The sequence below is a fragment of the Lynx rufus genome, unplaced genomic scaffold (genome assembly GCF_022079265.1).
Source record: "Lynx rufus isolate CCGP_SWC_20201006 ecotype Redwood Valley unplaced genomic scaffold, mLynRuf1.p SCAF_15, whole genome shotgun sequence".
NCBI lineage: Eukaryota > Metazoa > Chordata > Mammalia > Carnivora > Felidae > Lynx > Lynx rufus.
Genome location: NW_025814829.1, coordinates 1,272,799 through 1,288,006, shown reverse-complemented (window position 1 = coordinate 1,288,006; position 15,208 = coordinate 1,272,799). Strand labels below are relative to the sequence as shown.

Genomic DNA, 15,208 nt, shown 5'->3' with positions numbered 1-15,208 from the left:
ATGCTGATAAGCCACGTTGACAGTACTTCACCTCTGTGGTCCTCCTCCCACACATGACTCAAGTCTAACCACGAGAAAAACTTCAGACAAATCCCAGCTGAGGGCTGCCTACAAAATACCTCAGCAGTGATCCTCAAAACTGTCAAGGTCATCAAAACCAAGGGCAGTCTGAACAACTGTCACAACCAAGGGGAACCTAAGGGGACAGCTACTAAATGTACTGTGGTATCCAAGATGGGATCTTAGAAAATTGAAGAAATCTGAATGAAGTTTGGACTCCCGCTAATGACAATGTTGGTTCTCAGATTGCAACAAATGTACTACATCAAGGAAAGGTGTTAAATGAGACAGAAAACTGGGGGTCCAGGAACTCTCTGTACTACATTTGCAATAATTCTGTAAATCAAACTATTGGAAAACAAACAAAAAACTTACTAAAGAGAAACCTAGGAAAGCTTCCAGATGCGCTCCACCCACATTTGTGATGAATAAATAAATCAAATGCAAGCAAGAAAACTCAAAAACACGAGATTAAATCAAGTTAACTGGTACCACTCTGTGCTTGGAACTTCACGGAAATTACCTCTATACTTTGTAACGATCCTAAAAGTTTGGTCATGTTGCATATGGATCAAACTTGGGATGGACCCATTTATAAAATGCACTGACACCTGGAACCTAGAATCCAAGTTCGCGTTCCACAGGAAGTGGTAAGATTCTTAAACCTATTTGAAGAGAGTGGGAAGCATTCTAAGCCTCCTGATTATTTTATTAGACAAATCAATTCCCAAACTCCAGCTGCCTTGCCCACCTGTCAAAGGATCCACAGGCTGGGTCGTGTCACCAGGACACCTACGCTAACTCTGCCCACGGCCACCACTCTCCTCCGCCATTCCCCTCACCCAGATGACCCCAATGCTTGATCTTCTGAACGACCTAATTTTTAAACACTAGATTCATCAAAAAACTCAGAGTCGTAATAGCAATAATTATCTTCTATCATTATCGATTAATTTAATAATTCAAGAAGAGGGCAAAGAACGAGTATTATAAAAAGATACAGGAAATACTAGATAACTGATCTGTGGAAAGGTATAAAAACAAAGACCAGACAAGAATCCAATCCCGTTCTGACTTTACGGTTTAACGAACTTTTGCCATTGAAAAAGTAACACCACATCGCATTAAATAAACAGCACTAAAGGTTATAGACTGAAACATGAAAGTCCCCCTCCTTGCTGATAACCCTGGTACCCGAGTTCATCAAGGTGACCGGTGCTCCCAGCTTCCTCTGTATCATTCTAGAAATATTATACACATTTATCTACACTCTGTGAGGATACATCTTCTGCGTGTTTACATACACGAGACCACACTATACACATTATGCCCCGCTAGTCCTTCTTTATGATAAAATGCTAGAAGCCGTCCCACAGAACTGCAAAATATTTATCACATGTCTTTGAACGGGTCCATACTGTTCCAGAGTTTGGCTACACCTTCATTTATTGCAAATACAGGCTGGTGCTAAAAGAGGTCCAATTTTAAGGGAAATTAGGCTTAAGGTGGAGACAGGTGGCGGCGAATAAAAAGGCATCAGAAATACAGGTTCTGCGCTGGCCAACCCAGCATCAGAAGGAGTCCCTCCAACACCAAGGAATTACAGGCAACCAGCAACGTGGTCTGGCATTACTTCACGCAGACAGTAAAGCTGTCCGATGGGGTCAAGCCTGAGGCAAGAGCCCTGAACAAGCCAGGCAAACTGCACATCTCCTGCTTAACTCCACGCGCGTGCCTGGAACTGTAACACAGCATAAACACCCAAGAATCCACAATCACGATAATAAAAGATCGCGTACGAATTCCCATTTAACAACGGCCTGCCCACCACCCCATCCTATCTGATGCCAAGCCCAGTGTCAAAGAACATTCAGAACAGGACTGGTATACTTTCTCACAGTTCTGCGCACGCGTGTACGCACGCACGCGCGCACACACACACACACACGCGCCGTGTGCCTCTTTCGCACTTTTCTCTCCACTCTCTAGAGCCAATGTCAAAAGAAAAAATTAATGTATCAATACACTGCTTTAGGGAAGCAATGTTTTCAGAGAGTACAGCGATCATCCTATTTAAGTACTCAACGACTTAATGCTAGCCAGGAATTTGTGAGCTGAACAAAGAGCCCTGGGCTGCAGCCATGTGAGCCTTCAAGGTTGCAACACTAATGTGAGCCGAATGAGCCTCAAGTCTTTTTACCAGGATGAAGTGGCCAAAGACGTTGGTCTCAAACACCTCCTGGAGCCCGTCGGCAGTGATTTGATCTTCCTGGGTCAGCAATCCTTCAGCTGTGGAGAACATATGAATCACTTTTCTGAAACAGGAGAAGACAATTGTATGACTTTTAAAAGCTTCTTTAACTGAAGATCCTGAAAAACGCTCCCTGGTGCCCCTCCCCTGCCCCAAAACTACATTTTCCTTGATCCTATAACATCAGGAATAAAAACACGTGGGGTGCCCGGGTGGCTCCGCTGGTTAAGCAGCCGACTCGATCTCGGCCCCAGTCATGATCTCAGTTTGTGAGTTCGAGCCCCGTGTCGGGCTCTGTGCTGACAGCTCAGAGCCTGAAGCCTGTTTCAGACTCTGTGTCTCCCTCTCTCTGACCCTCCCCCGTTCATGCTCTGTCTCTCTCTGTCTCAAAAATAAATAAACATTAAAAAAAAAATTAAAAAAAAAAATGCTTCCTTTCTCCCAATTCAGAGACATATTTACATACCTCTAACTCCTACCACCAACAGGAACCTGACACAAAAAACCTGCTGCTAAAAGTCTCTTCACCTTTTCCCACACTGGGGTGCAGGTGAACCTCTGTGGGGAAATAACAGCCATGCCGAGGGGAAAATGTCTCACCCCAGCACAAACTGATGTTTAACTGCGAAAGTTACACAGGTTAGTTTTCTACGGGGAATTCCTGAAGCACCCAACATATTAACACGGTGATTTGCCACGAGATCAATTTATTAGGTCAAGACCAGCATATGTGTGTGTGTGTGTGTGTGTGTGTGTGATGGAAGAGAAGTAAAATAAAAGTAGCAACGTAGTAAGGAGCATGCAAAAAGAGTATGAATATCTATTTATAAGTACACGAGGTCACAAAATAAGGTATATTTCTTACTACAGGTCACGGTCAAACACTTCTGGAGCCACTGTGCTACTCCGTATGGAGAATCTCCCAGGGGCACCTTTAGCTGGGCGCGCTCCCCAGCTCACCAGGCAAAGCACCTGCCACAGAGCTGGGAGATACTTCCAAGGCAGGTCTCGTGGACACTGGAGTCTCGCGGACAATGCTGCCTGATTCTGAAATGTTCTTGCTGCTAATCACACCCAGTCAGACTAGAAATGCACCTTCTGAAACATCCAGCCATTTGGAATGTCCTGGAGACCTAGAACACCCTGAGATCCAGGGCTTCCAGCCTCTCCCACAAAAGACGGATGCTTTTCTTTCATGATGCGGCTGCAACACTTCCTGTCTCGACTCTTGGCCACCGCCCCTCAGCCCCCTAACTTAATCTGCTGAGGGCAAAACGAGGCAAAAAAAGGAACGGGTTCCTTCCACTGGGTTCATCTAGAAATTGAACATTACCTTGAAAAGAGGCCAGAGAAAAGCGCTTTGATATTCAGCTGTGGGTTGGGCATGATCCCAGCATTCAGGTAGACATAGTCTAATCTCTGAAACCTGCAAGGAAAACACCACGATAAGACGGTTCATTATCCCGAGAGCAACTGGAATAAAGAAAGCCTATGAGGGACAGAAAACACTTTCTGAACCAAAAAAAGCGGCCACAGCCAGTTGAAGGGAATGTACAACACATCACACATTACACCCACTTCTTTCTCAACGGTTTCTCTTTAGCCACAAGAAATATCTGAGTATTCTTTTTTTTTTTTTTTTTTTTTTGACGGTGGCTGCAAACAGAATTTGGGGAGCTAGGCTGGGTTTTGAAGTTACATCTCAGATCAACACTCCTCCCACCTCTGTCCTCCCAATTAGGATCTGCACACGGCCACCCTCGGTCTACTAAACCAACTCTCCTTCTGGTCTTAGAAACATTTTGCCTTTTTTTTTTTTTTTTTTTTTTAAAGAGTCACAGGGGCGCCTGGGTGGCTCAGTCGGTTAAGCGGCTGACTTCAGCTCTGGTCATGATCTCACGGTCCATGGGTTCGAGCCCCGCGTAGGGCTCTGTGCTGACAGCTCGGAGCCTGGAGCCTGCTTCGGATTCTGTGTCTCTCTCTGCCCCTCCCCCGTTCATGCTCTGTCTCTCTCTGTCTCAAAAATAAATAAACATTAAAAAAAAAAATTAAAAAAAAAAAGAGTCACATCTTCCCTGTTGATAGGTAAAATTTATATCATATTGATAATCGCCCAGTCTGATCCATTAATGCTGGAACCTGAATGCCAAGATATCTACTAAAGCAAAAGATGCATGTGGAAACCTGTCACTGTTCGTGGCCGGCTCCTCTGTATCACAAGATGAGGGGAGCTCATAAGAATACAACGAGATTACGGAAGCTGAATGGGGGGAAGGCACATGTCATGGAACGCGTCATGGAGAGAACAGTGAAATGTGGACCAGAGAGAGCACTTTCATATTGAAACCCCATGTAAGACTTAATGTAGTGTACTCCTCGAGCTAGGGGCAAGCCTGCCCTCGTGACACTCACAGACACCATGAATATTCAGAATATCCCCTAGACTTCTGCGCATTACACGGTCTCCGTGCCCTCTTGTGTGCAGCCCAAGACAACACGGGCCGTAGCTACTAAAGCTGGGACCTTAAAATACATCCACGCTCACCAATTCAGATCCCACACAAACATTTCTTGATCAGTCTACAAGTAATGAACAGCCAAATGACTCTAATTACTAAATTTACTGTTTAAAATACTGACGTGGAAGGGGTGCCTGGGTGGCTCAGTCGGTTGAGCATCCGACTTCGGCTCAGGTCAGGATCTCACGGTTCGTGAGTTCGAGCCCCGCGTCGGGCTCTGTGCGGACAGCCCGGAGCCTGCTTCGGGTTCTGTGTCTCCCTCTCTCTCTCTGGCCCTCCCCTGTTCACCCTCTGTCTGTCTCTCTCTCTCTCTCAAAAATAAAAAAGTTATAAAAGTTTTTAAACATGCTGACGTGGATACTACTGGACCATCCACATAAGCACTGGTCATGTGGGCCCATCTATTGTTGGATGTTCCGTTACCTAATTTGCAAACTTCCATCTAAGAACATGAACACATCTTGCTAGGAATGGAAAGGAAATGTTTAGCAAAGGGTGGAAATTGCACCAGAATGCCAGATTCAGGTCTGGCTTCAGTAAAATGGCATACTTACCACTCTCAAAGATTAAGTGACGGAACATTAAGTGCTCTAGTCTGGATAAAATGGAACTACAATTTCTTACTGGTTTTCCTCTGCACGTAGCTTACAGAAGAGAGTCGTGCGGCCAGAAAACCCAGGTGTCAGGAATGGTGCTGAATTAGCCAACGGAAGGGACCTTCCCAAGCTCTCTTTGGCTCGAATTTACCTCGGGTCTACCATCGTGGACAACCATTTGGGGCCATTAAGTGCAGGAGATCCTTTTTTTTAAGGTTATTTATTTATTTTGAGAGAGAGACAGACAGATATGAGCAGGGTCGGGGCAGAGACAGGATCCCAAGTGGGCTCCACACTGTCAGCGCAGAGCCCAGTGTGGGGCTTGAACTCATGAACCGTGAGATCATGACCTGAGCTGAAGTCGGACACTCAACTGACTGAGCTACCTGGGCGCCCCAGGAGATTCTTGACATAGTAATGGATATGTCTGGACACGAGCACACATCCCCAAATTTGTGACTCTTACTACAACTATCATTTCCTAACTTTGGGAGACACCACTCAGCTCAGCAAGAGCTGTTCTGCTGATGAAATAAATACATCAAAGCTGCACAAAATGCTGACGGCAGACACATATTACCTTCGTGCTCCCTTCCACCTTACTGCCCTGTGGCCTCAAATCCCCGCGAAACCACTACAACTCAAACTAAATGCTAAGTCACTAAGCTTGTGATAACTAAACATCTTGAAACTTTGAAGGCAACTGAGAAAAGTCAATACTATGAACGTTACAACTTAAAATCTCGAAAGTCAACTGTACTAGCACGGGCTACTCTTAACTGAGGACAAAGGCTCTTCTCTGCTAAGTGAGGAAACACCACGAAATCTCTACAAAACAGAAAAGACACGCTGGCTGAGAAGGTTTGGGGAAAACAATGCCTGAAACCTGATTTGAGCTCGAAACGTCTGTCCTGACGCTAGGGTTTTTAAATACCTTTATTGTGCGGTTTCACAGACTTGGAAAGTCAAAGTTATGGAAGAGCAGGGGATAGGAAATGTAGATATTGTCAGTTTTTTAGAAGGATGATGTGGCAGAAAATTCCAGGAGCTCAGGACTAGTGAGAAGTGAGATTTCCCAACAGGGTGAGGCTGCACCCAGAAGAGCCGGGTGAAGAAGGCCGGCTTCCACCTTCACCCTGTCCCTTGTGTCTTTGGAACAGGGACAGGCAAATGGCCAGCAATTCCCACACGCAAAACACGAAGCTGTATTCTTCAGTAGATGCCTTTACCAAGAAGGCCTTCCTCGTTTTTACTGGACATCATTTTACTGTCCACGGAAACAAAGCGGCTTAAGGACCTCGAGGACAGGGGTGCCTGGGTGCCTCAGCCCACTGAGCGTCTGGCTTCGGCTCAGGTCATGATCTCACAGTTCGTGGGTTTGAGCCCCGCGTCGGGCTCTGTGCTGACAGCTCAGAGCCTGGATTCTGTGTGCCCCTCCCCCGCTACTGCTCTGTCTCTCTTTGTCCCTCAAAAATGAATAAATGTTTAAAAAAAAACTTAAAAAAAAAAAAAAGGACCTCAAGGACAAAAATGTTTGAAAATTAAGTATTCCACATATCTCCGGGGCTCAGTACGGACCAGTGCAAGGCTCCTGACCTTTTTGGATCATAAATTCTTCCTAGAATTTAAAATTTACAAAAAAATCAAACAACAAAAAAAAAGCATGCCTTCTTTCCCCAGAAAACAAATGCACTGTGCACCTGTATGCAATTTTGTGCACACTTTCTAGGGAGTTATACGTCCAAGGACCCTATTCCTTCATACACGAAATATTTCTCAGATACCTGTTATACGCCAATTACTGTGTCGATGTGAACAAATCTTTATGGACCTGTGGGGGAAAAAATCTCCGAAGAAATAGGATGTAGACGTGGGCTCTAAGACCAACCCAACCCACAGGAAGTCCAACCACCTTCTCAGCCACATTCCTCTTATCTCTGCGTCTCAGGCTCTTCACCTGGTAAATGTCAACACCTGTCCAACCTACTTCATGCAGGTGTGACACAGAGGAAAGATACAAAAACTGCATTCAGAAAGGAATCACTTTGCTGCCCACGCAACTGACCACACATCAAGGCGTCCTCATAAATTCATCCCCGTGAGATAATCACGATTACCATTGAGCACGAAGGTGCGATGAGTCGCTCCATACGGATCTCCCCAGCATGACTACGGCTTGCGCCGCGCCTGTTTCTTTGTAGGTTTCCCTACCCTTTCCTATTCTGTTCGCCGCTGTGTGACGCAATCAGGTGAGAGAAAACCCATCAGCGAGAGGCGTACCTTTGCTTGAGCTCCCTGGAAGCCCGGAACACCGACTGCAGGTCGCTGACATCCACCTGCACGATGCTGACCTCGGCGAGGGGGTGAGAGGCCAGCAGAGCCGCGCGGACCGCTTCCGCTTTGCTCCTGTTCCTGCAGGCCAGACACAGGTGCAGCTCGTGGTCCTCCTCCAGCAGCCGCTTGCAGAGGGCGAGGCCAACGCCGCTGGGGGTCAGTTTGGACACGGAACATGCGTTAATTCAGGCGGTGCCACAGAGGCCTTTCCCCCCGGTTCAGAGAGCCGACCTTGTCAATGTGAGCTCCGATGAGGGGCCCGGGCGGGGAGAAAAGACTCAAAAACTATGAAAAGAAAGGAACCCCCTACCCCAACTGAACAGTCAGTCCCTCTCTCAGGATGCTGTCCCGTTTGTTTCTCTCATTCTGCAAACGCTGTCACCCACAAATAACTGCACTGCAAATGAGAGCTGTCTTTCAATGCAGCGATTAACCTGAGAGCAGGGTTCCTTCTGTACTTGTTACGACACTCATGAACGTGATTCAGAGTATCGCCAGCAAGAGCTGAAAAGAGCATCATATGAGCTGTTTCCCGTGTGCATGTTTGACTTTGCTGTCTAGGTTGCTCAAGGGCAAGGGCTCCACGCCCCATTGGTATGGTGGCCACTATCAGGGGCAAGAGCAGCTCCCGATAAGGACTGGATGGATCTTTCACTACTGCCGCAGGAGGCGGGTTCCTCTCAACTACTACGAGATCAAATAACCACTAGGAGAGAAAAAACTCAACGTGATTAAGTAGAAGGTAGGAAGAGGAAATACAAGATGGGCACCAGGAAAGAGGACGAGTCAAGGACAGATAAACTCCTTAGAAAAGGCATTTGAAACTGCACAGTAGGTGGGAACAGTACTCAGACCAGCCTGGCTGGGGGCGGCCGGAGCCTGGGCTTTGCCAACAGAGCATCAGGTGTATTTACACTTGTTGCTCCTCACTTGAGAATAGCAGGTCTTTACGATAATTATCCAATTGCATCCATCACAACGTATGCAAAAGAAGCAAGCATACAAAATCAACTCGGGTCACTTCAAGGACAGCTTGGGAAGCCCCGAATCCGTTGTTCAGGGCACTGAGGAGAGGACACGCTAAACCAGGCCACTCACAGACACCTGCCACGCTGGCTTAGCTAATAGGGATGCGGCTAGGTAACCCCGAGTGGACGGATTTTAGATGACATTGGACATATCCCCCGCCTTCATCCCTCCCCACTGCAACGGGCAGGAGAATGGCTGGGGCTGGGGGGGTGTCGCCTCCACACATTCTTCACATTAGTGCAAAGAGAAAACAGAGGGGGCGGAGTCCACGCGGGCAACCCCGGAATAACTAGAAACGGGCGGTGACGGTGCTGTGCGCGCCTCCCGGGACTTCGCAGAAGACGGTTAGTTTTGTAACAGTGTGTGCAGGCGTCCAGCTCTGTGCTGGATGGAATGACACACCCCACCCCGACCCCGTCCTCCTGCTCACGGGTGTCGACACATATCCGGGGTGCAGCGTCCTGCACAGACAGGACACCGGGACTACAAGACGGACCAGGTGCAGGAGGCGGGGGTCGGCGTGGAGAGCGCCCCTGTCCCGGACACCAACAGGACCCCCGCGACGCCCCCAGGCTGCTTTTCCGCCGTCACGTTCAATTCCGGCACCGGCTACCGAGCCCCCTGCGCGGCCGGACGCCGGGACGTCGCGCGCCGGGGACCCGGCAACAGCGGGGCAGGTGCTCGCGCGAGGTCCCACCGCGCAAGGCCGGGGACGCGCGCTCCCGGGGGCGGTCGCCGGCGGTGGCCCGCCCCGTACTTCCTGCTCCCTGAGACCCCTGACCCGCCGCTGCCGCCGCCGCGACCGCCGAGGACGCCTCACCTGCTCGCCCCGGTGACCAACACCGCTTTCCGCATGGTCTCCCACCCCGCCGCCCTGCCGCGGAGCCGGCACCCGCCACTGCCTCGCGAGCAGTGGAAACCAGAAGCCCTCCTCGGCCACGCCCACGCCGCTGCTGTCCAATCAGGACCCGACGGTGCTCCCCTCGCGTCATCGGCTCTTCTCCAATCGCGGCCGGCGGTGCGCTCTAGGCGCCGGGCCCCGGGTGGGGTGAGGTAGGCCGAGGGGCGGAGCCGCACCCGAGCCAATCCGGACGCTCGTCGTCCTCCGTAGCTCAGGTGTCCCGCGGGACCCACCAGGCTCCTCCGGCACCTGCCCTTTGCTGGGTCGGGCTTTCCCCCAGCAGAGCACTGGGGCGTGGGATGCGTGGCACGCACGGGATCTGTACCCTGGTGCCCCCGCCTGGCCTCTATTGCAGGAAGGCCTCAGGATGTTTGCACCAGAACTCCTTGTTTTAGAGAAAAGATTTGGGTCTAGGAGTTAAAGTTTGGGTATTGTCATCTACTTCGTTTTCTACTCCTTTTGGGATGTGTAGATCCAGGCACTGTGCCACTTTACAGACAAGCTTCTGGTCCCAGACCTGCCGTTCCTCTAAAAAAAAAATCCTCTTTGGAAAAATGAAGATTGATTTCCTTAAAAATTTTTTATACAATCATGGATGAGTTGCCAGTTTTCAAAATTTGGAACATCTATGAACCTGAGAACCTAAGGACTTCATAGGACATTATCAGTGGTGTACTATAAACTCCTACTTCAGTGCTTCTCAAACTGTGATAAACAACCCCTTTGTTTTTCCCAGCCATCCCAGATGGGTAAAATACGAGAGCAATGAGTTATGAGAAAAATGAAATAAAAAGCAAAGGATGCAAAATTCAAGCCCGGATTTTTTTATTATTAGATTTAACACATAAAAGAGTCTTCTGCCCAAGTGTTATAAAAGTTTCTAATGCTTAATCCAGGTTTCTATATTTATCGTGCATTGGTAACAAGGTGACCGTCACTGGTCCGGGTTGACGCTAAGAAACTCCCCACATCATGTATCTAACTCTAGGGAACACGCTTTAATCTACTTCATGGCCTCTGTAACAGTTTCAATTATTTATACACAGCAATGATCCCTGAGCAATATGAGACTGATATAATCTATACTGTCTTTTGAAATCATAGAGGTCTTGATTAATTTGATATTGTAACAGCACTCCAACCGGTTGTAAGAGTTAAGTCGCTTCAAGTGTATGTGCCTCTGGCCTTAGGGAGTAAAGAACCAAACTTTCCCAGAAGATAAGACCGGACTACATTCGAAAACGGGTGCCACGGAGGCCAGCACGTCTGTGCAGGGTCATGTTGACACATAACTAACTGCCTGGACGCCTGCTTCTCCTGCACACGGCCCCCCTCCCTTCTCCCATGCCTTCTCCTTTAAAACGCTCCAGCTTCACCTGGATGGGGAGATGGTCTTTGAGAAGTTAGTCTACGATCTTCCCAGGTCGCTGGCTTCCTTGAATAAAGCATCCTTTGTTTCCCACCATCACTTGTTTCTCGAGTGTTGATTTCGAGTGGGGAGCAGCTGAACCCGAGTTCAGAACTGGTTCTCTGTCCACTGATAATATCAGCTAGTTTAGAAATCCCTTATCTTATACCAATAAAATTATATTAAAAATAAATCCTATTATTTAAATATTGGATTCCTAAATAATCACAGTTTTTTTCAATTTTTTAGAGGGGGGGGGGAAGAAGAGGGGCAGAGAGAGAGAGAGAGAAAGTGATTGAGAGAATCCCAAGCAGGCTCCATGCTCAGTGCAGAGCCCAACTCGGTCCTTGACCCCATGACCCTATGATCCTGACCTAAGCCAAAATCAAGAGTTGGTTGCTTAACTGACTGGGCTGCCCAGGGCCCCAAAACTTCATTAGTGTTCTCTGGATGGAACTCAGCTCCTACCCTTACCCCATGTTTCAACCATTCTAAAGAAACCACACTTTAACAATATTTTCTGGGAGTCCTAAGACTAAAGTTAACCCCAATCTTTACAGTCTAGACCCAAAGGCTCCTTTTAAAGTGTCCTAGGGCTCAGAAGTGACATGTAAAGGGAATACAACTCCATGTTTGTCCTGTGGCAAACTCATTCCTACGAGGGCAGGTGTGGGGGGGGGCGCAGATTCTGGAGAGTCAGCATCACCACAATCTGGGGATGACAAGAGTACAGGTATGAGTTAAGTGAAGGCAGGAAAAGCAGAGTGAGACGGGCAGTCTCGTACTAGCGTGATGTCCGTCCCATCCAAGGGGGGAAACCTTGGTCTCTGCTTCCTTCTTTCATTTGAAGTTGGGGCTTTCAAAGTTCTTTAACATTCACGGGATGGGCTGAACCACTAGAGGGGCCAGAGAGACTAAGAGAACGGAAATCTGTTGACAACACATGTCATTGAATTTTGTATTTTAAAAAAATATTTTATCACGTGTAGGACACAGCTCAGTAAAAGTTATAATATATAGTTTACTGATAGGTGAGTTAGTATGACTTTCATCTTCCCAAACTAGTCATTTTGAGTTTGTATTGTTTGTGAGCTGTTTTCCTGGAAACCAGAAGAACCTGGTACACAATGACTGATCCCGTTTACCCCTGGCAAACCTTGGCCCCTTGATCAGAATAGTAAATTGACTATTTACTGCCTTATAAAATAAATTTTGCTCTACCCTGAACCCTGAAACCGATCTTTGGTTTCTTTTATGGTACCTGAAACAGTCCTCATGTAGACAAAGATCGGGGTCCTCAGAAACCTCTCCAGAACTAACTTGTCTCTGGTTTGCAAACGGGGTCAGAAAAAAACAAAACAAAACAAACAAACAAACAAAACAGCTACCGTGGGGCCATGTAGCATTTCTTGTGGGTGTTTTTTATCTGTCTCCTCTTCCAATCACTGTACATCCAGCCTGGACCAAACCTGCTTTAAGAGTGGGATCTGACCCATTTCCTCAGGTAGCAAGAGGTAATATGTCTCTTATCCGTAAGGAGTTATTGTTCGGTGTGAGTCAAGGACCGGAAGATGAGTGTGTATACTTCTTTTTCAAATACGAAATGAATATAAAATTGTAAGTGGCGACAAATCAGTTTGTAGTGCTCAATACTAAGCAAAATAGAGTCCCCGAAGTTGTTAGTTAAAACGTAAAAGAGCAGGGGCGCCTGCGTGGCTCAGTCGGTTGAGCGTCAGGCTTCGGCTCAGGTCATGATCTCACGGTCTGTGAGTTCGGGCCCCGTGTCGGGCTCTGTGCTGACAGCTCAGAGCCTGGAGCCTGCTTCGGATTCTGTGTCTCCCTCTCTCTCTCTCTGCCCCTCCCCCACTCATGCTCTGTCTCTCTCTGTCTCAGAAATAAACATTAAAAACATTTTTTTAAATAAATGAAACATAAAAGAGCAGACTTAATATGTGTCCTCAGAATAAATTACATACTCAGATACATGCACAGCATATACCTATGCTGTATCACTCACACCCACCTTTAAAGCTTGGCGACAGGTGTTGACCATGGAATTGGACCTCTTTGAACATCTCTGTTCTGCCTGTTACTTTTTTTTCTCCTTTGCCTCCAACCCACTCCCACCACACAGATATTTGCATCCCCGGGCCTTTGGTACTGAAATCACACTAGATACTTTGGGGGTCTGAGTGTGCATTCGTGAATTATTGTCCTCTGAGAATTTTTATCCGTTCTCTACCATGGCCATCGCTGAAAAAACATAATTCTTCAGAAAATTCAAAGTATAAATTTATTCTTCAGAGACCAAGAAACATGTTGTGGGGGTGGCTTGGGGCGGGGGGAGGGGAGGTTCATCTTAATGTGTCGTATGAAGACTTGGTCTGTATTCTGTTTGTTCATAGTTTTTGTCACTTTTTGTATGCGTGGTCTGTCTCGAGCCAGACGATCTTTGGATTTGGGAGGGATTTCTATGTATCAGGCAAGACAACTTTGTAATAACAATAAAGCATCCTCAATTAATTCCGGACTGGCCTCTCCGGAGCTGGACTAATGGGACGACACAAAACTCCAGGTCTCTAGTACGTTTGGATGTGCCAGAGACCCAGACGCTTTCCTTCCCGTACACAGTCAAGGAATAGGAGACAGGCTTGCGCAAGAGACCCTCTACCGACCCCGCGCACCCCGCGCACACCCTTGGCTCTGCCCCCTTGCCCCCTCACTACTCCAGAAAGACTGTAAGGAGTGAAGATCGCAAAGCCAGGAGCCGGCGCTATTTGCACAGAAGAAGGATCCGTCAGTAGCATATTTCTTTAATCATTGTTATTTACAATTTATCATCTGACAGACTTACAGAGAATAAATAAAGAAAATATACAATTGGTATCTTGTTTCCTTTTCTAATACAGAGAACTTTTACCTATTCTGTTTCAGAATGACTAGGATAGTTTTAAGCAGAAGTCAATCAGTTTGCTCTTTGCCCCTTGACAAGACACATCATCCTCCAAAGCCCGCAAAATGAGGCTCAGATATTCCCTCCTCGTAGGAAGAGTGAGCCGTGTTGATTCAGAAACTCAACCCTTAGGAAGTTACCAGACAACAGGGTAGAAAAAATAGGATATCATGAGTAGTAAAGGGCATAAAATGAATAGGCTAGATTACAAACTCTTGGTGTGTTTGCAGGAATCTTCCCCAATTTCAACTATTTCTAAGCCTCTTTGCAAGAAAACAGGTTTTCACTCAAAGTAATTGCCTTATCACATTATGCTTTCCCAGTAAGTCTTTGTGCAAAGTCTCCCCTTATATGCAATTGTGAATGTGGGTAAGCACAGGCCTGCTTGGGACTTTGACCTTTCTCCTTTACAAGTTCTCGACCAGGTGTCTGCAGGAGAAACCAAAGAGCTTCAAATGGGCTGGGTTTGGGGCTCTTGCTGGGGTGCATTGCAGAGAACTGCCTTGAACTGCTGTCTAAACACCTCAAAAAATGAGGTATTTCCATAGATCAATGTCATCGTTAGAAAATATACAAACTGAGAATGAACTTCACCAGGTACAAGTCTGCGCACTCTTTTTTCTCTCTTCGTTTGAAAATAAACCCTCTACGATACAGCAAAGCAATTCTCCCTAAATTCACCCCAGTTACGCTGAATGACAAGTTTCGGTTTCTATCTTTTATTCATTCAAAAAACAACACTCAGCAAATATTTGCTGAGTGCTCACTATATGCTTGGAACTTTACAGGACACAGGCTAAGCAGTGTGAACACAGTTACCACCTTGTGACCCTTAAATAGGGCACGTTAAAGATGCCATCACAAAACTCACAGCTGCGATCCGCAAACCCAGAGTTTCAACTGCCCCCAAAGTTGCTTCTGTGTTTACATTTGATTTGGTCCAATGTACCTGCCATTCCGTTTAAGAATTGGTATTTAGGCAAATCAAATGTCTGTACTACTCCGAAAATTGTGTTCATCACACGTTAGGGGACCCTATGCCACCGTACTCTGTTCCTTCCACAAGCCAGCCCTGGTGCCATCAACTAAGTGCCACCTAGCTCTTGACCAAAAGACCCGCTTACCCTAAGTCCCCTGCTTGCCACCATTACAAATCT

General features: G+C 47.1%; 1 protein-coding gene across 6 annotated transcripts in view; it reads right to left on the bottom strand.

The window, feature by feature from the left end:
- HSD17B7 (hydroxysteroid 17-beta dehydrogenase 7) overlaps positions 1 to 15,208 on the bottom strand; it is a 33,688-nt gene that overhangs the window by 13,789 nt on the left and 4,691 nt on the right. Inside the window, exons 1-4 of one of the 6 annotated variants that reach the window (XM_047076516.1) lie at positions 9,610 to 10,054; positions 7,707 to 7,910; positions 3,645 to 3,737; positions 2,261 to 2,375 (exon numbers count right to left, since the gene is read on the bottom strand). In XM_047076516.1, the coding sequence (XP_046932472.1) occupies positions 2,261 to 2,375; positions 3,645 to 3,737; positions 7,707 to 7,910; positions 9,610 to 9,644 (447 nt within the window). In that variant the 5' untranslated portion in view covers positions 9,645 to 10,054. Of the gene's footprint in view, positions 1 to 2,260; positions 2,376 to 3,644; positions 3,738 to 7,706; positions 7,911 to 9,609; positions 10,060 to 15,208 lie in introns of those variants that run through there. The other 5 variants (XM_047076517.1, XM_047076515.1, XM_047076513.1 and 2 more) reach the window with 5 other exon arrangements.